Here is a 22,824-nt window from a genome sequence, read left to right on the forward strand (position 1 = left end):
CAAGCAGGGGGAGCAGGAGAGAAGCAGGCTTCCGGCTGAGCAGGGAGCCCCATGCGGAGCTCGATCCCAGGACCCTGGGATCATGACCTGAGCCGAAGGCAGACGCTTAACCAACTGAGCCACCCAGGCGCCCTAAAGACTTATTTATTTTATATATATAGAGTGTGTGTGTGAGCAGCCTGGGGTGGGGCGTGGCAGAGGAAGAGGGTGAGAGAAACTCAAGCAGGCTCCACCCTGAGTGCGGAACCCCATTTGAGGGCTTGATCTCAAGATCCTGAGATCAGGACCTGAGCTGAAACCAAGAGTCAGATGCTTAACCAACTGTACCACCCAGGTGTCCCATCTTTGTACTTTTAAAAAGCTAGAAGGAAACAAGCCAACAAATCACAGGTATCATCTCTGGATTACGGAATGGATAATTTGATTTTGTTGTATTGTTTATAATGTTTCATATTTTCCAAAGCTTCTACATCTAGCACGTATTACTTTAATAACTAGAAAAAAATTGTTATTTTTTTTTAAAGATTTTATTTACTTATTTGACAGAGAGAGAGACAGCGAGAGAGGGAACACAAGCAGGGGGAGTGGGAGAGGGAGAAGCAGACTCCCCGCCGAGCGAGGAGCCCGATGCGGGGCTCGATCCCAGAACCCTGGGATCATGACCTGAGCCAAAGGCAGACGCTTAACAACTGAGCCACCCAGGGGCCCCAGGATTTTTAATTTTAAAAGTTATAAAATAGTGTGTATTACCCCATTGAGGAAAGATTAGAAGGATATTCACCAAAAGGGGGGGTTATCTCAGAGTGAGGGTGTTATGGGTGATTCTTGTTATCCTTTTCCTTGATTAACATTAATACTTTATTTTTTTAAAGATTTTATTTATTTGACAGAGAGAGAGAGAGCACAAGCAGGGGGAGCGGCAGGCAGAAGCAGGCTTCCCGCTGAGCAGGGAGCCAAACTCAGGGCTCGATCCCAGGACTCTGGGATCACAACCTGAGTTGAAGGCAGATGCTTAACCGACTGAGCCACCCAGGTGCCCAAACATTAATACTTTATAAAGGAGTTTTTTTTTTTTTTTGAGAAAAATTTTTTTTGAGAAAACTGGAATTAAAAAGTATATTATAAAAATAAGATACAAGGTGCTTGGACATGGTAGGTCGGCAACAAATAGTAAAAAACATATTTACTAAAGCTATGTCATGACAAACACAGGATCTAAAATTATATATATATACAGAATATAATAATTAACTCACCGAAAAAGAAATTCTACCTTTGTGTTGAAGGTAGTGTTCTAAAATGATACAGTAGTTGTATTTGGGTATTGTATTATTTTAAAGTAGGGAGGCTGGGTGGTAGATAGCATATATTTATATAAGGTTAAATTTTGAACAACTTTCCTACATTAAATTGTCTTTCATAAAAGAGCTGGATTAAAGGGACCTCCACTGAAGCACTTGAGACCACTTTCAACATACCCAGAAAGGTGGTCGTCCTGTGCTACTCCTTAATTGTATCGCTCAGATAATTGCACTGGGCAGCACGCTGCTGGGTATGTAAATACATTTCTAGGAAGGCAACTGTCAGTCAAAGAGCAGAATAAAGGAAGCAAGAAGCATTCAATCTTCTCCCTAGAAGTTATTATTTGGAAGAGGCTCTTGATTATTTTAAAAGAGGGATACACACACACACACACACACACATGCACAGGCATGCACATGCATGCTCACACACTTGAAAAGTCATAGACTATCTCTAAAAGATACCCAAGAAACTGGTAACAAGGGTTGCCTCTAGGGGAGGGGAACTGGGTACTGAAGGAATAGATTAGGAGGAGAACTTGGTTTTCTCTGTACACCTTTCTGTGTTAACTTTTAAAACACGATGTGCACATAATACATACTCAAAAATAAACATCAATTAACTAAAAATAATTCTTTAAAAAATTTTGGGGCTTCATGGGGCAACGACTGTGTAAACCAGATTAGAGAAAAACAAAATTTGACTTTGGAAGGGTTAATTCCTACCCAAAACTGATGTGAATGTGACGAAAACCAAGACTTGCCAACACTTATCTCCCCTCCAACATGTCTGCGCTTCTATCCCCTCCCCTGTTGGCTTTGCTCACAGACAGAGGGCTCCTGACCTACTGTGACAGGGGACTGCTTTTATTTCTCTACCAGCAGAAACAGATTTGGGCTAACCTTTGACACTAGTTCTTCAAGGCTCTTGTGGGCTCAACGGCTGGCAGCTGGTTGGAATGAAAGCACGCATCACTGCCCACCAACACTGGGAAATAAAAACCAGACCCAGTGGACTGAACCCACAATCTTCACCTCATTAGCATGATGCTAACTAACATCATGTCTCCCCCATTAAGTAACATGTTCCTGTGAGGCAGAGGCAATCTACCTGATTTTACATCTCAAATTTGTGTGGAGGCCAGAGAGCCCACTTCTCTTAAGAATATGCTTGAGAGTGTGGGCTATTCTGAAATGTTCTATCTTTATATTCACATCAACACAGCCACCCTATGGCTAAAGGTATATCCAAGCACCCAGCATTCCAAATCAGAACGCTAGGAGTCTGTTTCTCTTTCATTTCATTCAATAAAGGTCATTTGCCCTTAAATTCTCAGTATCAATGTTCTAATTCTCAACTTGGAGTTATATTAGAATCACCTGGGAAGCTTTTTAAAAAAAGATTTATTTATGAGAAAGAAAGAGAAAGAGCATGCTGGTGGGTATGCCTGTGGGGGGTGGGATGGGGGAGGGGCCGAGGGAGAGAATCCTCAGGCAGACTCCCTGAGGAGCAAGAAGCCAGGAGCTGGAGGTGGGGCTCCACGTCGGGGGCTAGATGGGGGTGCTGGCGGGGTTCGATGGTGGGCTTGATGGGGGGGTCTCCGTGCTGGACTTGACTTGTGGCTCGTCAATCTCATGCTCTATGACAGCATGACTTGAGTTGAAACCAAGAGTTGGATGCTCAATTGACTGAGCCACCCAGGCGCCCCTCATCTGGGAAGCTTTTTAACCAAAACATATTTTCTCCCCACCTCTCCTTCACCAATCTGATTTGCACCCTTAGAGGAATATAAAACCCTCTGCCCACTCCTCCCGAGCACTGAAAACCTTGGAGAACACTTTTCTTATTGTTGTTGTTGTCTTTATGATTTTATTTATTTATTTTTGAGAGAGAGAGAGAGCATGCACGCACAAGCTGGGGGAAGGGGCAAAGGGAGAAGCAGACTCCCTGCTGAGCAGGGAGCCTGATGCAGGACTCCTTCCCAGGACCCTGGGATCATGACCTGAGATGAAGGCAGATGCTTAACCAACTGAGCCACCCAGGTGCCTGAGAACACTTTTGTTATTGATGGAAAGGTATTATGTCACTTAGCTGTGCTAGGGAAGAAACAAGCTTTTTATATAGTAATTCAGATTCTAGAAATCTTCTGCAAAACATATTTCAACCAGGGCCTCCACACATACTGCTGTTCCCTCTGCCTGGGGACCTCTTCTTCCATTTCTGCCTCAAGTCCTATTCATTTTCCAGATCTTCAAAACTGTCCTTTCATCACACCCCAAACTTCTCTTCATTGGCACACACACACATACACACAAAATAATCAAGAAGGAAACGAATAGCTATTTGTCTCTTTTCCCACTAGACTGAGTCTTAGGACAAATCTGCTGTATATGCCATCTCCAGTACTGAGCACACCACTGCTGTAGCTGGTGCTCAAATGAATGAAAAACAAACCCCTCTTTCCATATCTAATGAAATTTCCTCTCTCGCTTTTTTTTTTAAGTTTTTATTTAAATTCCAATTAGTTAACACACAGTGTAATATTAGTTTCAGGTGTACAATATAGCGATTTGCCACTCGCATACATCGCCCTGTGCTCATCACAGCAAGTGCCCTCCTTCATCCCCATCACCTGTTTCATCCAACCCCCACCCCCTCCCCTCTGGTAACCATCAGTTTGTTCTCTGTAGTTAAGAGTCTTTTTCTTGGTTTGCCTCTCTCTCTCTTTTTCCCTTTGCTCATTTGTTTTGTTTCTTAAATTCCACATAGGAGTGAAATCATATGGTATTTGTCCTTCTCTGACTTATTTCACTTAGCATAATATTCTCTGGCTCCATCCATGTCATTGCAAATGGCAAGATTTCATTCTTTTTGATGGCTGAGTAATATTCCATTGTATGTACATACCACATCTTCTTTTTTAAAAAATATTTATTTTTAGAGAGAGAGAAAGTGTGCAAGTGAGTGGCGGGTGGGGAGAAGGAGAGAGAGAATCTCAAGCAGGTTCCATGCCCAGTGTGGAGACTGACGCGGGGCTCGATCTCATGACCCTGAGATCATGACCTGAGCTGAAATCAAGAGTCAAATGCTTAACTGAGTCACCCAGGTGCCTCCATGCCACATCTTCTTTATCCGTTCATCAGTTGATGGACATTTGGGCTGTTTCCATAATTTGGCTCTTGTAGATAGTGCTGAGATAAACATCCTCTTTCACGTCTTATGTCCTGTCCACAATTGGCAGAACATAATTTCTAGGAGGGCTGACGTTTAGTACGTGGCTAGGAACTGCGTACAAATGCTGTGGGGTTTGTTTGGTCCAAGCTGTTTGGGTTGGGGAACCAGAAAAACAAAACAATCTTTTTCCTCTCCAATGTTAAAATTAAAAAATATTTACCTCCAGAAACAATATGGATATTTAAGATAGGAAGCCTAGTAACAAAATAAACATTTGTGAGGGCAGATCCAACAAAAGAACTACAATATCACTGGCTTGTAAAGCTACTTATCTTCTGACCTTCCCCTACCGGCGGTAACCACACTATGGAATCTGAGTTTATTATTCATTTGTTTTTTTTTAAATAGCTGTACCACATACTTATGTATCTCCAAACAATAAATTGTTCAGCACAGCTTGCTTTTGAGCTTTGGAAAAGTGGTATTGTTCTGATGTGATCTTCCATGGCTTTTTTTTTAATGCAACGTTGTTCCTAAGACTCAACATTGCTCCTAAGACTTGTATATCGCTGTGGCCCGTTCATTTTCATTACAGGATACTACTGCATTATATGAATATATCACAATTTATGCGTCCCTTGTCAATGGATGTTTGGAATGTTTCTGGCTTCTTTGCTCTTATGAACAATTCTGCTACAATCTTGTACACATCTCCAGGAACGTCTGTGAGTTTACCTAGGGTATATGCCAAAGAGTAAAACCACTGGATAGGTATAGGTTCAGGGTTATGAGACAATGCCAAATTATCTTTGGAAGCAATGGTCCGAATTTACATTCCCAACCAGCCAGCAGTGTACAAATTCCTGTTGATCTAAATCCTCACCAACATCTTGTATTATTAGGACACGGGAATTGTAATCTCAAACTGTAGCATATTTGTGCCAGAAGGCGGCACTCCTGACTGGATGGGCTGCTTTCTCTTGACCATGTGACAGTAGAACCTGATCTGAGACTTTGCCCAGGAGATGAGCCCTTGGACCTTACACCTTGTTGAACCCTGACTTCGGGCAGAGCACTAAATAGAGACAAGAGACTTTGCCGTGGACAATCTGGCATCCCAGAAGACAATCAATCATAGAAGGTGGGACATGGGAGGACCCTAAACCAAATCCTTCATTCTATATTTAAGGAGACTGAGGCCTCAGAAAGGGTAAATGACAAGTTCTCTGAGTTAACTAGTATGAGAACTTGTCTCTGGGGTTTTTGATTTTAGCCCAGGGTTTTTAACTTTAATTTGTTTGTTTTAGTAGTGCATGATGGCATAACATGATCTATTAAATCAATAATAACTGTAAGTATCCAAATAATTGCCAATTTATTTTTTAAAGTAGTGGCTTGACTTATGTGACTGATGAATTTAGTAACTTTAGCTTCTTTGCTTATGAAGGAAACACGGATAAGGAAGCCATTTTTGCAAGGAAGGCAAACTTCAAATTCAGTTGTTTCAATTCATCTCCCTCTTATGAGCCCTCATAATTAAGCTATCATAAGAGGCTGGGAACAGTTTGTGGACATTATGGTAAAATTGCCTCAGTAACTCCATATATAATCTCAGATGGCTTTACATGAGAATATCGAAAAATACTGAAAAGGACCAATTTGCATCTGAGGTAGACTTAGCAGTCTTCAGAGTGTGCATAACAATCAAACGGGGCATGATCCCGTGCAGAGGAATCTGTCCCCTCACATCAAAGGCCATAAAAGTGGACCTAGGGAAGGGTGCTTATGTGAAGGGAAGTGGCCTCAGAAGCCTTCAGTGGACATTTTCATTCTGGAGCTGTTGACTTCAGGAATTCCCTCCCCAGCCCATCTGCCCAGCTCCTCCCTATGCTGAGAATCCACTTACCACCTAAAAATATCTCTGGGTTTAACAATGTCTGTAGGCTGGCAATAAAGGCTTTCTGTGAGGTGCCCCTTCTTCTTTTTTTTTTTTTTTAAGATTTTATTTATTCATTTGAGACACAGATACAGAGAGAGAGCACACGTAGGGGGAGAGGCAGAGGGAGAGGGAGAAGCAGGACCCTGGGATCATGACCTGAGCCGAAGGCAGATGCTTAACGACCGAGCCACCCAGGCGCCCCTGAGGTGCCCCTTCTTAAATGTCAGGATAAAACTCAGGAGCTGCTTGTTACTTTGGAGTGGGGGGCTTAGAAGGAAAGAACACCAAGAAATTTTGCTAGGAATGCTAACCGAACTACCGAGGTGCTCCTGGTTCAGGGGTTCCTCCTAGCAGTCATTTTAATCAGCACTTCCCCTACTTAATGAGCTTGTAGTGCCATTACATAATCACCCGGCTCGCTGGATTAATGATGAAAAGAGGAACTGATTTTTCCAGTTGCATCATTTGAAGTAAATGTTAACTTTCTTTCTGAGTCCTTAGTTAACCGCATTAGTGTGACAAATATGTCTTTGTCTAGCATAAGTAATTAGAATTTAATCACTTTAACTGCATCTTAATTATCCCAAATGAATTGAAAGGACATTTAATAGCAAAGATTAAATTGCCTTAATGAACGATTTTGTGACTCCATCAATACTTGAATCGCGTTTAGCCACTCCTCTCACGCACTTCACCTGCAGTGAGCACGGAGGTCACTAGGTGGCGCGCTTCACTCGTTTATTTATTTAATTTCCCCCGCCATTGATCTGTTTTTAGAAGACAACAGGAAAGAAAGCGAAAAGCTCATAGTTTATTGTGTTCCTTTGATAACCTCTCTTTGGGACTATGAGATCATCACCAGATGCAAAAACGAAAGTGGTGATTTCAGAAACTGTCGATTCTGTGTATCCTATGGCATATGCAAAGGAAAATGAGAGACACATGGATAACTGTAAACACCCAGTATTTGAGGGAGATTTTAAGTTATCCTCTGGATGATTGCCAACTTACATACAGAGTTTTAGTTAATTTATTATTTTTTTGTGCAGAGTCCTAAAACATGAGTAACAGGCAACCTTGGAATAGCAAGACAGGCAGTGATCTGAAGCTAAGAAATGTAATTGCTGTGCAAATGTAGATTTCAGAACACCAATGCCTGAAAGTATGGGAGGTTTGGGCCTTTGGGCCCTCCTCCAAGCAGGAGTCCCAGTGGACCAGTCCTACCCACAGAACACATCTAATGATTGGTTCTTGCCCATCAATAATTGTTTAAGTGAACGAATGGACAGGGAGACTTGGGTTCCATGTCTAGCTCTCATACTGCCTTTCATTCCCTCTGGCTGCTTCTTCAAAAGACAGCAATAAAGAGTCTCTCTTATAAGTCTTGAGTAAAAAAGAAATAATTTCCATAAGTAACCTTCCTTGAGAGTTGCAGAGGAGGATACACACTCTCCAGTTTCAAGACCTTTATTATGCAGACACTTTCTAGATCAAGGGTTTATGATAGTAAAATCAGACATTTCCACATTCTAGGTCCACTGACCTGGTGGATCTGTACTAGCACACACAGGGTGGAGAGTAAGAGGGTTCTGGGCTTTGAGCAGAGAAAGCTGAGTTCAGTGTATCAGTGCTTTCCAGATATAAGTTATGTAACCTCAGTGAACATAGAAACAGGGAAAATAATAGTAACTACCACATAAACTGGTGGCTCCCCAACTGTGCTGCTCATTAAAATCACCTCAGAGCTCTTAAAAATCCCAATGCCTAGGTCATGGCCTGGGTTTTAGCGAGGAATCATATTTGTAAAGATCCCTAAGTGATTCCAACATGGAGCAAGATGTGGGAGCCACTGAAATAGAATATTAAATTAGAACATCTATGTCCTAGTACAGTACCTGACTAACAGAACATACACAGCAGACATAAGCTCCTTCCTTAACAAATGCCATGACAAATTGGATGGGTAGTATTTCAGGGACTGGTTCTGTTCAGCTGTTGGTTTACCAAACTGTCTCATCTAAAGGAGAAGAAAAATTCTAGAAGCTAATTTTTTTTCCAACTTTATGATAATGTAACATCTTTTGGGAGGAACATAAGACAGATGAATCTATAGCAAGATTCAGTGATAAAACATAAATTCCTATGTTTGTAACAAATCATCAGACTGTCTTGTGATTGGTCTAACCATGTAATCCAATCCTATCACTTCAAGAGGAAATTAAACCTCATTAGTATTTACTTGTCACAAAATAAAAACATGTGCAAATCTATTGATAGAAGACAGGAATTTATGATTGTGCAATAAATTCACATGCATAAGAAATCAGTTTTTTCTTTTTACTGAACTGTATGAGGCTGACACTTTTCATATAGAAATAGTGGTTTTCTTCTCCCAAAGGTGCTTATTCATCTTATTTAAATAGAGACATTATGAAAATAGTATTTAATGAATACTTGTTGAATGCTTTTATCCAGAATTATGAGAAATCTATCCTAACTACCATGACTTCAGTAAGACTCTTCTTCTATTGCTACCCTAGGCTGGGGACCATTCCATTTTACCAAGAGTGTGGAAATTCTGCTGTTTTAATTGGAATGAAACTAGTCATTTCTCATCCAATCCATCAAGTCTCCTTGGTTGATTTAAAGCATTAACCTGGTGTTTAACTTTTCCAATATGCAGAGTTTACAAAGAGCACTGAGCACTTAACTTGAAGGGCAAGGCTTCTAACTATGGATTTTGAGGAGCAAGACACAGAGAACCTCTTTTTAAATTACCCAACTCCATCAGACTTGAGGATTTTCCTTCTTACAAGGAAATCAAGAATAAATTTTACGGATACACTCTGTAAGAACTATTTCTTCTGAGAACTTTGGGTAGTAATGTCTTTTTGATTAGCTGAATTTGCCATGAACATGGAAATGATGACATCAAAACAGCTCATGTAACAACCTTCTTAAAGACCTCGTAGATTAGAGATGACTATAGATTTTCCCCAGCACGGATCAAAGGGACTGAATTGAACGTTTTAGCTTAATGATCCAACCCCTGTCACACCCATAGGGACTCGAATTCCGATTTTATAAGCAGGTGTGCACGTGTACTCAGACACACAGAGAAAGCTGCCGGGGAGAGAGGAAAAGATCAATCATCTGATCGACGAGGATAGGTTTGATCTTTTTGATTACTTGACTGTGCTGGTACATATTCCTGGCGGGGCCTCAAGTTTTCTCATAAACTTCAGAATATTAGCTGTTAGTTTTCACTTCCTTACTACAACTCTTCAAAGGCATTCTACCTACTTTCCAGCAGCAAAGAGAAACGGGATCGGGCTAGCGCTGGCGGGGCCCTGTCCAGGGTCCTGACACCGCACCAAAGCTCCAGGCCTGTCAGCCTACACAGGCCCTTTCACCCACCCCACACGAGAGAAAACAAAGCCCTCCAAGCTCAAAGCCTCAGGGCTGCCTCCTGACTCCTGTCAGGTAGCTAGAAGGGGAAACAACAAAACAAAGGAACCACTAATCCACGCTCTCACTACTACATCCTCCAGCCCCAACCTCCTACTCCTACTACGCGAGACCCACCAGGATCACCTTCTTTACTCTGACCCTGCTTTCCTCAAATAAAAACATGCCAGCAAAACTATAATTTGGATAGAAAATCCAAACACGCATCTTGTTGAGAGAGGTCAGAGTTGGGGTGTACTTTGGGGGGATGGCAATTTTGTTTCATCAGTGGGGTAATACCCAGACATTGTTGGGGACCAAGATAGATTCCTCCTCCACACCCATTTCCTATCAAAAAATAGTTGCTGTTTTGCAAATCACCAGTACAACGATGTTGTAAAAACAAAGCCACAGCAAGCATCCCTTTCCTCTTCACAGGGTGTTGAACCGAGAGCTTGTTTGGTGGCCAGCAGCAGCCCGCAGGGGGCGTGCGGAGCTATCTCAGCACACAGCCCATCAAGGTTCCCCGGAGAAGGTGAGCCCCATGGAGGGCATCTGGGAGGGCAGGATGCCAGCTCCCTGCAGGGCACTAAGGATCAAAGCTTGAAGATGAAGAAAGATGCAGCCTGGGCTTTGAGTTACTTTGCTGCTACAACTGGTATTGTTGGCACAGTCTGTCCCAAGTGCCAGTTGCAAAATAGCTATGGCACGGCCTGGGTCTCTAGTGACCACTACAGCCCTGGGGCCATTGGGTTGCTCTGGCTGCCCTAATCACCCTTTGGGCGTTTCTAAGGGGCCTGGCGTTTGGGGCTGCACCCACTGGTGGGACCATCAGAATGGGGTTACTTGTCTCAGGCATCCATCTTGTGTGTGCGGACACTAGGGTCACCACACAATAACTACCAGGCCTCCTCAAGCCTCAGAAGCAGGTCTTCCTACCATTGTCAAATAGTCGGCTCCAATCTTCACCATATGCACACTTCTTAACACTAGGCATTCCTTCCTCCCTTCACTGGGGTTTGTGCTCCCTAGTGGGGACTGTAAGAAGGAACTATTGTCCCCAAACTCTCAAGGGGTCAGGCATGAGCTGAGAGAAAGGCCCATGAAGAGCATTTTGGTGACTGGGGTGAGAACTTTTCGTTTCCTGCTGTGCTGGTGTATGTGTGTTGGGGGGGTCCCCAGCCCACTCCCTGGGCACATGGCCACCATTCACCCTCAGAGGGTGGGGGTTCTTTGGGACTCCTCCTGACAACTGGCTGTCCCCACCATTGCAAGTTGGGAGGAAGCCACCCTAAGCCTTTGGAGGAGGCACTCCTTCCCTTCCCCTCCACACCTCCCTCCCAGGCAGTCCCCCTGGCTCTGGGACTGTGAGGGGAAGGGGTTGGCCATGCCCCGCAGGCCCTTTGTTCAAACCGCAGCCGCTGGGAGTAGCTGCACTGTGTGAGAAGTGGGGCGAGAGGGAAGCAGTCCGCTTGGTGTCTTCTCTTGGGCCCAGGAACCCTTCCAGTTCCCGAGTCCCAGTCCTGGTTTTTCTCCTGGCCCAGGAGTCTGAGATTTGGGGAAGTGAGGTTCCCAAGGCCCAACACTGCACTCCTACTTCTTGTCTCACTTGGCCCAGGGAAGCGAGGGACAGTTGAAATGTCACCCACCAGGATAAATATTAACAAAAAGCAAATGGACTTGCGTGGAGGCCAGTTATCAATCAACCAGACCGCAAGGCCACTTATGGCAAACACAACCCAGGTTGGTCCCTGCGAGACTTTCTCATGGCCACCTCCTGGGCCGAACATTCCCCCCCCCACACACCCTCCGGCTCTCCTTCAGGTCGTTCCGGGGCAAATCCTGGACAGGAAGGGGGCGCAGTCCCAGATGCCAGACACCAGGCAGTCTCCCAGGTGCTGTTTGGAGGTACCCTTCCTTCAGGTACCCCAGGGTCTGAGGGGCCCAGCACCCACCCCTGCCCAACCCGCTGGGCCTTGCCTCCTCAGTCCGCGGTGCTGTGCCCTCTGGTGGGTGTGCGTTGCAGCCTCTTCAAACGCTGACCGCTCCCCTACTGTGGCCAAAGCCTTCTGAAATCTTTAATTGGAAACTAATCTCTTCAAGTCTTAATAGGTGCCCACTCAGAGGGGAGGCGCCCACCCACCTGTATAGTCCAGCCTGCCCACCCCACCGCGAATGAGATGTGGCTGGGAGCCTAGTTGCACTGTACTTTAATGGGGCAGCAGCAAGTATTATATTGAGGGAACATGTATTGATTTTTTAAAGGTAGTTAATTTGGTGAGAATTTCCTCCTGTTTCCCATCTTCCACCAAGCCGATGTAATTTTGTAAGGAGAAGGCGCGTCCCCAAACATGCTGCCAAGTGTGGAGGTTTTGACTCTCTGCAACAGGCTTCGTGGAACCTCGTGTACAGGGACGGGCGTGGAGAAGCCACTCTTCACCAATGAGCGAAGGAACCGCCCGAGGGGTAAGGACAAGGTTGAGGGGTCTTTAGTGTAACAGCGAGCCAAACTGCAAGGGGCACCCCTGTGCGTGGAGGCCGGTGGTGGGGAGGCGCAGGCAATGTCTCACAGCCTTGGCCAAAGTGCCCTGCAATGCGTTTGTTTAAATCTGTAATCGGGCCTACTAGAGATCATTTGGAGAGTCCAGGAAACGGCCTCACTCCCCACCCCCGAATGAAAATGTTAAAGGGAAGGCTCATTGTTTTTTGGTGATTTTAAAATAGGTCGTGGTTCCTGCAGTGTAATGGGATTGCTCCACAAGTGCCCCCATCCCAGCCTTTCCCACCCCTTCAATTAAGTTAAAGAAAGGAAAATTAAATACTTGACGCTCCATCCGGGTCCTAGTACGCGATTCCACTTGGGATTGGGCGCCAAATTTTGTCCTGCCAGAGTCTCCGATTTTCCTTTTATTTTTTCCAAAGAAAAAGGCCACGTGCCTCGGGCGAGCTGGACTCATCTTAGGCTACTGGGTGCCAGAGTGTCCTGGGTCCGGTGAGCACTGGCTGGCATGGGGCCCACGCCTCCACCGGAGGGTCTCAGTACTAGTGCTCCCGCTTCAACAGCCCTGCGGCGGCGCCCACGTGTGTAGGTCAGAGCGCGCTCGCGCTGATCCGAGCGCAAGGCCGGGTTTCCAGGGCCGGGGGTCACCTCTGAACAGTACCTGTCAGCCTGATTTTCCAGGGGGCGACTGGGGGCAGTGGGGAAAGGCGGTCATTGAAGTCTCGAGCAAGCACCTTCACTAGGTGGGGGGTAACAAGCTTGGGGGGGGGAGTCCCTTTTCATTTCCAACCCTTTCCTCCATTTCTCCCCACCCCACTGACAGGCCTATATGAGCACTGCCTGGGTACAAGGTTCTGAAGCTGGACGTGAGCCTGACGTGGGCTTGTGAAAAGGCATTGACTACTTTGGGCGCCGCAGAGGCTGTGCAGTCAGGGAGAAGGGTATCTGTTTCTCCCACCCCTTCTAGAACCTGAGCTGCCCTCCAGTCTCAGTCAGCTTATGGGGGTGGGAGGCGATATGGTGGATGCACACAGGGCTAGGGAATGGATTCGTGGGAGCCCCAGAGGGCACCTTGTCAACTTCCCCCTTTCCCTTCCTGTCCTCCTCTCTCCACCTCTCCTGACTTCCAGGCACAAGCTGCAGTAGCCTGCGTGGGGATTTTGCTTGGAACCAGGGAGCACAGGGCTGGGCTGGAAAACCTGGCGGGGCAGAGGCTCATGAACTGGGGCACGCGGGAGGGAGGCCAACAGTGCCCAGACCCAAAGAGTGCTTTGGGGTTGCTTCCGGCTCCCGCCGCAGGCTCACTGGCACGCCGGCACCTGCCTCCCTCTAGCTTCTCATTGGCCTGCATGAGGTGGGGGAGGGGGCTCTGGCCTCTTGCTTTGATTTTAGACTGTGAAACGGCTCAGTGCCCCCGGCTCTGAGCGGATTGACTGTCTCTCATTCTCCAGGGACGAATTAATGGAGAACGATCAGTTAATTAACAAACCCTCATTCCGGCTTTTACCTTTCTCCTCGGCCAGGACTCAGGCCAGGGCACCAGCCTGAGACTGGGGTGGGGGGGGAGTAGCACGGACCCAGGAGTCAATCAAGTCCGCAGGGTCTCATCAAACCGGGTCCGCCCTCGGCTGCCCTTGGCTCTACCTCCCCGTGTGTCCTCTGCCCTCGGGGGTCGCCAAATCAGCTTGAAATCTCTGGTGTGATTCAGACTGGGCTAAGCTGTCCCCTCGGCCAGCTTCCTGGAGCCTTCCTTGCACCTTGGCTTAGAGAGGCTGAGAAGGCTAGGCGCTGTCTGTGCAGCGCCATGGAGACCTTCCAGCTCAACTCGGAAACACCCGGGCCTCCGGGTTTGGGGCCGGGAGACCTCTGCTCGCAGACTTGGGAGTCATGTCCACACTCCCAACCCCATGCATGGGGATACATTCGAAACCATGCAAAGGAATAAAACGAAATGTGCAGTCGTAAATGAGTCGGCAGCAAAGGCGGTCCCTGGGCTCAGCTGTAAGCGCCCTTGCTGCTCCCCCCGCCTTCACCCTTACCTCGGCACCATCTGCCTTCCTCTCCTTTCCACAGCCAGTTACCAGGGCAGAGTGCTTGCTAACTCTTAAACAGCTTCGGCGCCAAACACACACCTTCCCGCGGCTTCGGAACCTTTTACCGGAACTCTCAGAGTGTGCTCACCATCCCTCCCACCCCTGCCTCACGCCAATACAGTGAGAGCGGGGGCGGGGGTGGGGGGTGGAGGGTCACCGCACCAAGTTCAGCCAAACGTGGGCGTGCGGCTCCGGCAGGCTCCAACCCAACGCCCGGGTATATGCCAGGGCTACTAGCTGGCAGCATCTGCGGACAGTTCCACACACGCGTTGTCTCCCTCTTCCCAAACCCGGAGCGCCCAACTGAGAAGCGACTCACAGACCGTGTCCGGCCAGGTGCAGGGGTTTCTCTTCGCCTCCCGCGGTGACCGCTTCCAGCAGTCTCCGAGCACAAATGCGTCCCCGCACTAGCCCAGGCCGTACCGCTCAGCTCCCGGAGCCTACCACAGACCAATGCAGAGTCCTGGAGGAGGCGGTCTGCTCCCGGGAGCCCTCGCTGGCTCTTCCAGGCCCAGGGAACTACCCACCTCCCTTTGGGGAAAGGAGGATGGGATGATGCGTGCCCAGCTCTCTTTTTCCTTCCCTCCTTCGGTCTCTTTAGCTTCCCCAATCCCTTATCTCCCCACGCGCCCAGCTCCTTGGCCCGCTCACCTGCTAAGCGGAGCGCAGACATCCGCTGGAACTCCGGCTCCTGCAGCCACTTCCACATCCTCCGGAAGGTCTCCCGGCCGGACTTGAGTTTGCTCCAGGGTTTGGGGTTGCGCAGCAGGTCCGAGAGGGTCCCTTGGGAGCGGCAGAGCACCCTCTGCGCGAAGATGGCCTGTGGGATGCTGTAGCGCTTGAGCTCGGTGGTGATACGCTGCGCCACCTCTTTGGTATTGATCTCTTCCATCTGCCCTGAATTACTTCCATTGCTGACCTGTGCGCCGGTCACCGAAGGGTTGGGCTCCCGGGGCGTGCCCAGGAGCTGCCCGTGGCCCTGGGCGTTCAGGTGGGCGTGGGGGTGGTGCGGAGGAAGGCCGTTGATGGGCACCATGCCTGCCGAGGTGGGCGTGAGGTGCTGCTCCCCGTGACGGCCGAGCATGGCCGGGTGGTGGGCTTCAAAGCCGTTCGGGGTGAGCATCTTGTCAGTGGGCATGGCGGCGCCCGGGTGGGCATAGTGAGGGAGCCCTTGCTGGGAGTTGTGGATGCCGCCGAGACCGGAGCTGGAGAGGGGCGAGAGGCTCTGGCCCATGCCGGCCACGTCCTTGTGGTAGGGGGCATAGAGGTTATTCATGGAGGCCAGCCCGCGCTCGTCCCGCATGAGCGTGAAGCTACCGCTCACATTGCCCGCCAGGCGCTGGTGGTGGTGCGGGTGGTGGTGGTGATGGTGGTGGTGGTGATGGTGAGGGAACTTGTCCGAGACGGTGGAGATGGGCGGCAGCGGCTGCAGAGGGGTTAAGGTGGTGTAGGTGGTGGGCATGCTCATACCTGGGGGAGTCTCGCAGGCCATGGTCATGGTGGGGTGCAGGGGGCCGGCCAGGCTGTGCTCGGGGGCCCGGTGGTGGTGGTGGTAATCGCCGCCGCCTCCACCGCCGTCCAGCAAGGACGCCATGCCCATGGAACGCGGGTGCGCGGGGGGCAGGTGGCTGCCACGGTGCGCCACGGAGCTTCGCGCGTGGGGACTGCCACCCAGGAGGTCGGCAGGAGCGGGCACCGGCTCATGGCTCACCCCGTGCAGCTCGCCGATCGCCTCCATGGTCAGCTGCGCGTTCATCGTGATCCGGGCGAGCGGGCGGCGGACACAACATCGATGAGGCCGGGCAGAGGCGGCGAAGGGCGCACGCAGTCCGGTCTTCACATCGGCTGCCGGCGACTGTTGCCTTCCTTCCTTCCTTCCTCTCACTGTGGGGCTCTGTCTCCCTCTCTGTGTGTCTCGCCTTCCCTCTTGCCCCCACCTTACCCTCTGCGTCCTCGGCTTTTTTTTAAATATTAATTTCCAAAAAGGATCCGTGCCGTTGGGCGAGCGTGGCGCCCCCAGCCCGCCCGCCCCTGGCCCCTTCTCGCCCCTTTCCTTCTTAGAATTCTGAGGCCCCCAGCTCCCCTAACGCAGTCCGTGCGTCTTCCGCGGCTGCTGTTTGCCCGCGCCGCTGGCCAGCTCCAGCCATGGCTCGGTTACTGTTGCAGACTCTGTGGCCGCGGTTCCGCCGCAGCCGCCGCCGCTGCCGCCGCCGCCGCCGCCGCCGCCGCGGCCCGCCCTCACGCCCGCCGGGCTCAGCGCGCAAGCGCGCGGCTCGGCCCCGCCCCCTGAGCCCCAGCGCGCGCGGCCCGTGACGTCCCGGTACAAATGATGAAGGGGGGCCCCCGCGCCTTAACTGCGGCGCCGGGTGGCCCTGGAGCGGCGCGCACGTGCGAAGGCCTGGCGTGGAGCGCAACCTGGGGCAGCCAACGCAACCCCAGGAGACTTACGCCCCTCTCGGCTCTCAGGCTGGGGTGGGCGCTCACCCAGCAGCACTTGCCGGGCTCCCATCCCGGGTGGTGCGCCAAGATGGAAAGTCCTCACCTTTCTCTCCAGTTGCTGCCTCTTGGTGTAGCTTGCCCGGGGAGCCTCAGCCTGTGTCGTAACTCCTTCCACCCTGGCCTACCGAGCTTTATTTCCCAGAGGGCTTCTGGCAGCCCGCGCTCTCCCCATCCTCAGGTGCTTGGCAGTTTTGGAGGGAGGAGAAGCAAATAAATGCCTTGGTCAGCTTGGTGACTGTTGACCCTCTGCCCACCCTTCCTCTTCCACGGGCCGGAGAGGGGAACGCTCGTGCCAAGAATTCTGGCCCCGGCCATACCTCGTTGTCCCCCGCCGCCTGGGTCCTTCTTCATCTCAGCTGATAATAAGGCGGCGTGCTGCTCCGCGTATGACAGTGTGTGTGTGTGTGTGTGTGCGCGCGTGTTGGGGGTGGGGAGTGCCCTGGTGGGTTCCCACGTTAACTTCTGTGTGCTGGTAGGGCTGCCGAGGCTTGGGCTGTTCCTGCGGTTCCTCTATGACCCTCCTGGTAAAGCACCCAGAGGCCGCTGCTTGCGGGAAGGACTGACGCCGGCAGAGTGGACCAGGCGCGCCGGTCTCCGCTTGGCCCGTAGGGACGCCCTCTTCCCGGCGTCCCCGCGAGAAGCCTCCAGATTTGAAAATCAATTCAGCTTCGGGCATAATTGTCCGCTTCCCACAATCACGCTCCAATCTGGAATCGAACCTGGTCCTGGGCTTGGTGGGGACGCGTGGGGAGGCCCCCAGTGTGGGACGTACACCCGGCCACCACATGCCGAGGCTTTCTTTCATTTACAAAAGAAAGAAAAAAAAATCCGTAACAAAAGGCAGAGCCGTGTCTGCTTAGGTGCTTTCATCCCTCAGAGAAAGGACAGATGTGCCCATTGTCCAGCCCTTGGCAGTTACGACCGGGTCAGCGCCGAGCCTCAGCCCCGGGCGAACAGTGGTCACAATGGGGGACAGCCTCTCAGAGCCTGGGTATCTGGGTCTAGATGTGGAACAAAGTGTGTGTGGCCTTCGCTGGGCCAAACTTAGACTGTATGTTCCTTTCCTGGGGCACTCACTGAATCAGAGCCCACCAACAGTGTCTCTGCTGAAAATGTTCTTAGACCCTAGGAGAGGCCAGGGCTGGGGTGGTGGGAGTATTGGTGGCTGAGTCCCCTAGGCAAACACTTGGGCCAGCCAATCCTTGGGGGAAATTTCCTACCAGCTAAGGCATGAGCAGGCTCATTTCTTTATCCAGTTCCCTGGCACAACCAGGGCAACATCATGATCCAACTAGGTCAAGGCCAGCGGGTACAGTCCAACCTGACTTCCTTGAAAGTGGCCACGTCCTGGGATTGGTTAATCTGGCTGGCTTCATCAGCAGAGGCACTCCTGTCTTGTCCAAATAATGCCCATGGAGGCCCAGGAAATGGGAATCCATCTTGGTAGACTTAGTGTCTACCTGCACAGTGAATATTTAGGAATTTAAAGCCCCCAGAGAAGAAAAAATTGGGGGAGGGAAACACACTGACATAAAGGAGCTCAGAAAACAGAATTACTCTATTTAAACTTATATCTACAACTAACTATTCATACACCTAGCCACAAAAGCATAGAACGTATTTTCTGCCTAGTGGATCACAATATCTTGGTGGGAAGCTGCATCTTTGGTTCCTTATTGTTTCTGTTCTCTTTTCCTACAACACAGAGCATGTAGCTCTCATATAAGACCGAACAATGGGTTTCAGTAGCAGGCTACCTTTGAGCTAAACTGTTGTGTCTCTCCCCCCACCCCCCAGTTTAATCACCTCTGAAAGGATTGATTTGCCCTTATGACAACTCTCTTCGCAAAAGACAGTTTGTTAAAAAGAAAGAAGTAAATACCACTAAGTGCACAAATTGTTCATGGTTTTCTCTTTGTGTCAGTTATTAGGGACTTGATCCTGGAAACCCTTCTTCATGTATGGTTCCCGGCTGGGCCCCTGGAGCCTACCTGAAGAGGGCTGAGTTCAGGTGAGCTCAACACTGCCCCCACAAACCCCATGAAAAGGGGTCTGGTTCAGTGTTGGTCCCTAAAGGAGAAGCCAAAGGAAAGATCTATGTTGAGTTAATGTGTGTGCAGGACTTGCTTTGGTTTGCAAATCTCCCTAATCTTTCTTGGCTTTTCATGCCTTTCATTACCATTGTTTACCTGTAGTTGACTGAACTGCAGTGATTTTTAAAGAAACATTGTATTCTTATTTGACCTTTTGGAAAATTTTCCTATTACTAAGGATGTGTGATGAGTGGGAAGGATGGCCTAGTTAAAAGTGAATATACATGTGTGTACATGTGTGAGAGGGACACTAGATGGATTGCCAACTGCTGGAGGGCTGGGATAGCTTTTCATCATTTTGTTCCTCTCTTCCTTACCCCCTTCCAGTGCCAGCACAATGCCTGCATTATGGGAAATGAAAGAATTAGAGACCAAGCAGGAGTCCCTTAAAACTGCTTGTTTGGTTAGTGTATGCAATCACAGGATGCTGTTCAATTTTTTATACCAGCCAATAAGTTTTAGGGGAGGGCTTACTATCAGTTGGTTAGATTTTGAGTAGCTGCAGGAAAATTAAAGAAAGAAAAATAGGGTCAATCACCACCACAAAATTACACTCATGTATATATTTAAGAAAAAAGGAAATAAGACTATGGACTGGATGTTTGTTACTGGCAATATTTTCAGTGTGGAAACAAGGATTTTAGACTGCTTATTTTGTAAGTGTTGGGTGCTGGTGCCTGGGCAGGTACAATCCTTCCTGTACTGAGTTGGTCCAGCTTGCCAGGCAACTCCACCATACTTAGAAAAGCGACTGAAAATAAGGCCATTTTTCCAAATGCTGGCCACACAAGATTCTCTCAGAACCTTCCATCAGTTTCAGAGTTCCTGCCTTAGTTTTTTTTGTGGGTAATAGAGATGTAACATATCTATTTTCAGGACCAGTTTTCAGGACCATTCCAAAGAAATGTTTCTAGCCCCCCTGAGCCATCAAATGTTTGCTTCCCATTTGTTGACCGCACAAACAGCAAACCTGGTGTCGGGGCAGATTCCCCCATCCATGGCTCTAGGGGGAGGCTGACTCCTTGGCCAGAGTCTCAGAATGGAACTTACCAGAATTTCTGATGCCTGTAGCAAGTCTAGAATTAAACTCGTGGTGAGGAACCATTTCTTTGGTGTCTGGCAATGGTACGGAACTTGGTAACTGTGCCATGAAGGATTTGATCCTGGGTGCTTCCTCCAGGCCTCTCCTGTCCTTCTTCACACCTCTGCAGAAATTTTATTCAGAAAATTGCTGTTAGCTTAGAATAGAACACCAAAAAAGTTCAAAGTGACCTGGTGATTCACTATTGAAAATAATTTTTTAAAAAAATTATTGGCTTCTCCTACTCTCTTGGGGCCAAGGAAGTGGTAACCAATTATTCTACCCCTCTTCAGTAATCTTTGATTTTCTATTTAGCATATAGTTTGTATTCCTCTGTTAGGTTAGCTTTTTTCCCCTTTTTAAGGGAAAAAAGGAAGCTTAACAACCTAAATTATGGTTTTTGCCCATGACATAAGTATGTATGTGTATGAAAATATATATAACTCTCTACTTATGTACTCTGTTTCATTTCTTACCCACCCCCTCTAAATCCCAAAGAGAAGATGTACTGGTAAAGGGTGCCAACCCCTCCTGACTCTGGGTTCTAGAAGATTCGAAGATTGCGTTCTGGGAGATTCGAGAGGCAGCGGTCTCACGACGTCAGACCCGTCCTGGAGCATCTCTGATTACTTCTTCTCCTGGGCCATTTTATAAAATAGAGGCGACTTCTCTTGGGCTTAAATCCATTCCACTTTGGTGAGGGCTTTTTAAGGCCTCAGGCGGAGAGCGCTGAAGGGAGATGGTCTGTCCTGAGGCCAGGGGGGGGCCACGGGAAGGGTCCAAAGCTTCCGGGTGATGCTCTGGCCAGAGGACCCAGCGCTGGACGCAGTCAGCTCTATTCCTGGAGAGTTGGCCCTCTCTCACCAACCGTTCAGTAGATTTTCTTTCTTAGTCTTATCTCTATACGGTTGAAGTATATTACAAAGGAGACCTATAATGGCTGCGGGGGGGGCGACGAATTTTTTCAGTTTTGGGCGATTGTTGAGGCTCCTCTTCCAGTGTAACCCATCTGGGGCTCCGTTCTGGATTGGCCACCCGCGCGGGGGTAGAAGGTACCAGGGCTGGGGGCTAGGGAGGACAGGGGCAAGGGAGAAGGGTCCCTTATGGTGCAAGTCAAAGCGACCTGAAGTGAGTAAAACTCAGAGCAAAGGGGGCAGGTGGAGGGCAAAGTCATCTCACGACTGTCTCCGGGTGCACCATCCTCCAGCCCTGAAGAACAGAAGGGCGGAAGTCGCGGGTCTCGGCCCAGCCTCTAACCTGAGGCGGGCGAGGCTTGGACCAGCCACCCCCTAACCCGTGTAGATTGCGGGTTCTGCGGTCGGGCACACAGCCCACTTGGTGGGTTTCTCCGCAGCCTCGTAGGATAACGTCCACCCGGGCCCGAGAACAGCTGCACTTGGGAAGGAAAACTCTTTAAACAAATCATTTTGGTGTCTAATCAATTAGTGTTTGCACAGTCAAGTACCATAGATTTAACAGAATAATCGTTACTGTCCTTGTCTTTATTTGACCCGCAGACACCTAGAAGATTTAAAAATGAAATGCCGGTGTTCCGGGCTCCCCACCTTTTGTCTGCATTTCTCTCCATGGTCTGCTTTGCCCCCGCTGGGTCCTTTGTTTTCTCCAGGCTGAGTCTCCTCTTTTCTTCCCTTCCTTCGTCTGTCCTTTCCCCTTCTCTTTCTTTTCTTGCCCATCTGGCCCTGTCCGCCTTGCTGGTCTTGGCAAGTGACTAGCACGGGAACCCATCCTCAGAGTATGGGACCCCTTGTGCTCTGGGCGAGCCTTTGGCCCGCTCACCATTTCAGAATTGTGAAGTCTCAGGCGCCCAGAAATCTTTCCCTTGGGACTTCGCCCTCTAACCCTGAAGCTCACTTTCTCCTCTCCCCTTGAACCATCCAAGGCCTTAGGGTTCCTGTGCATGCCCTTTAGCTTCACTGGAGTTCGGCAAAGACCTTCACCTGCGCGGCGGGGCGTGCGTGCGTCGCAGGGTCTTGCCACATAAATGTGGCGACCCAGGGCCCAGGAGGGGCATTGAGAAGAAGAGCTGAGAACACAGCCTTGGCCCCCAACCCACGAAAGCGGGGCGAGGCGGCGTCCTCGAGGACGCCTGTGAGGGGTGGCGTCGGTATGGATTGGTGTGGGGTGTGTGTGTGTGTGTGATGTGTCGTCTCTCTGAGGTGTGCTTCTCTGAGCTGGGTGGGCGCTCAAGGTCCAGGGATCCAGGTTGGGAAGGTCTGCAGGTGCTTGTCAACAGCTGCTCCCATGTCTCCCTCTCCACCTCGTCTGTCTTTTTTCAGGCCTAACCTGTGTGTGTGCATGTATTTGTGCAGGCACTCGGGCTGTGCGCCCCACCCGACCTCAGCATACCAGCGCTGGGATGTGGGAGCCCCTAGCCCTGGTCAAGACCCGAGAGTGTTGTACCGAGGGTTACATGCCTCGGTTACCTGGAGGCGGGGCTAGGAGGCTGTGGGGAAGATAGGAGGGGGAGGTGAGGAATTTTGGGGGAACCGGGTGGCCAAGAACACCTCCACCTCTCATTTTCTCTAATCATCATTTCACCCAGCAGATAGGTCAAGCCTGACGCACCTGGGTAGTGGGTTGGTTAAATATAAGGCTGTAATTCTAAAAGGGGGAGAAGAGTGAGCTGGAGGTAAAGCAGCTTCCTTCTCCCCACACTGCCAGCCTCTGGGGGCTCC

General features: G+C 49.5%; 1 protein-coding gene across 1 annotated transcript in view; it reads right to left on the reverse strand.

Annotated features, from left to right (window-relative positions):
• The window catches only part of ONECUT1 (one cut homeobox 1), a 42,789-nt gene extending 26,329 nt beyond the window's left edge, over positions 1-16,460 (reverse strand). The window contains exon 1 of the mRNA XM_006737569.3: positions 15,107-16,460. Coding sequence (XP_006737632.1) covers positions 15,107-16,211 — 1,105 coding nt within the window. The 5' untranslated portion in view covers positions 16,212-16,460. The remainder of the gene's footprint in view (positions 1-15,106) is intronic.
• Between the last annotated feature and the right edge of the window lie 6,364 nt (positions 16,461-22,824).

Source organism: Leptonychotes weddellii, chromosome 9 (assembly GCF_054177405.1).
Source record: "Leptonychotes weddellii isolate Sample4059 chromosome 9, ASM5417740v2, whole genome shotgun sequence".
NCBI lineage: Eukaryota > Metazoa > Chordata > Mammalia > Carnivora > Phocidae > Leptonychotes > Leptonychotes weddellii.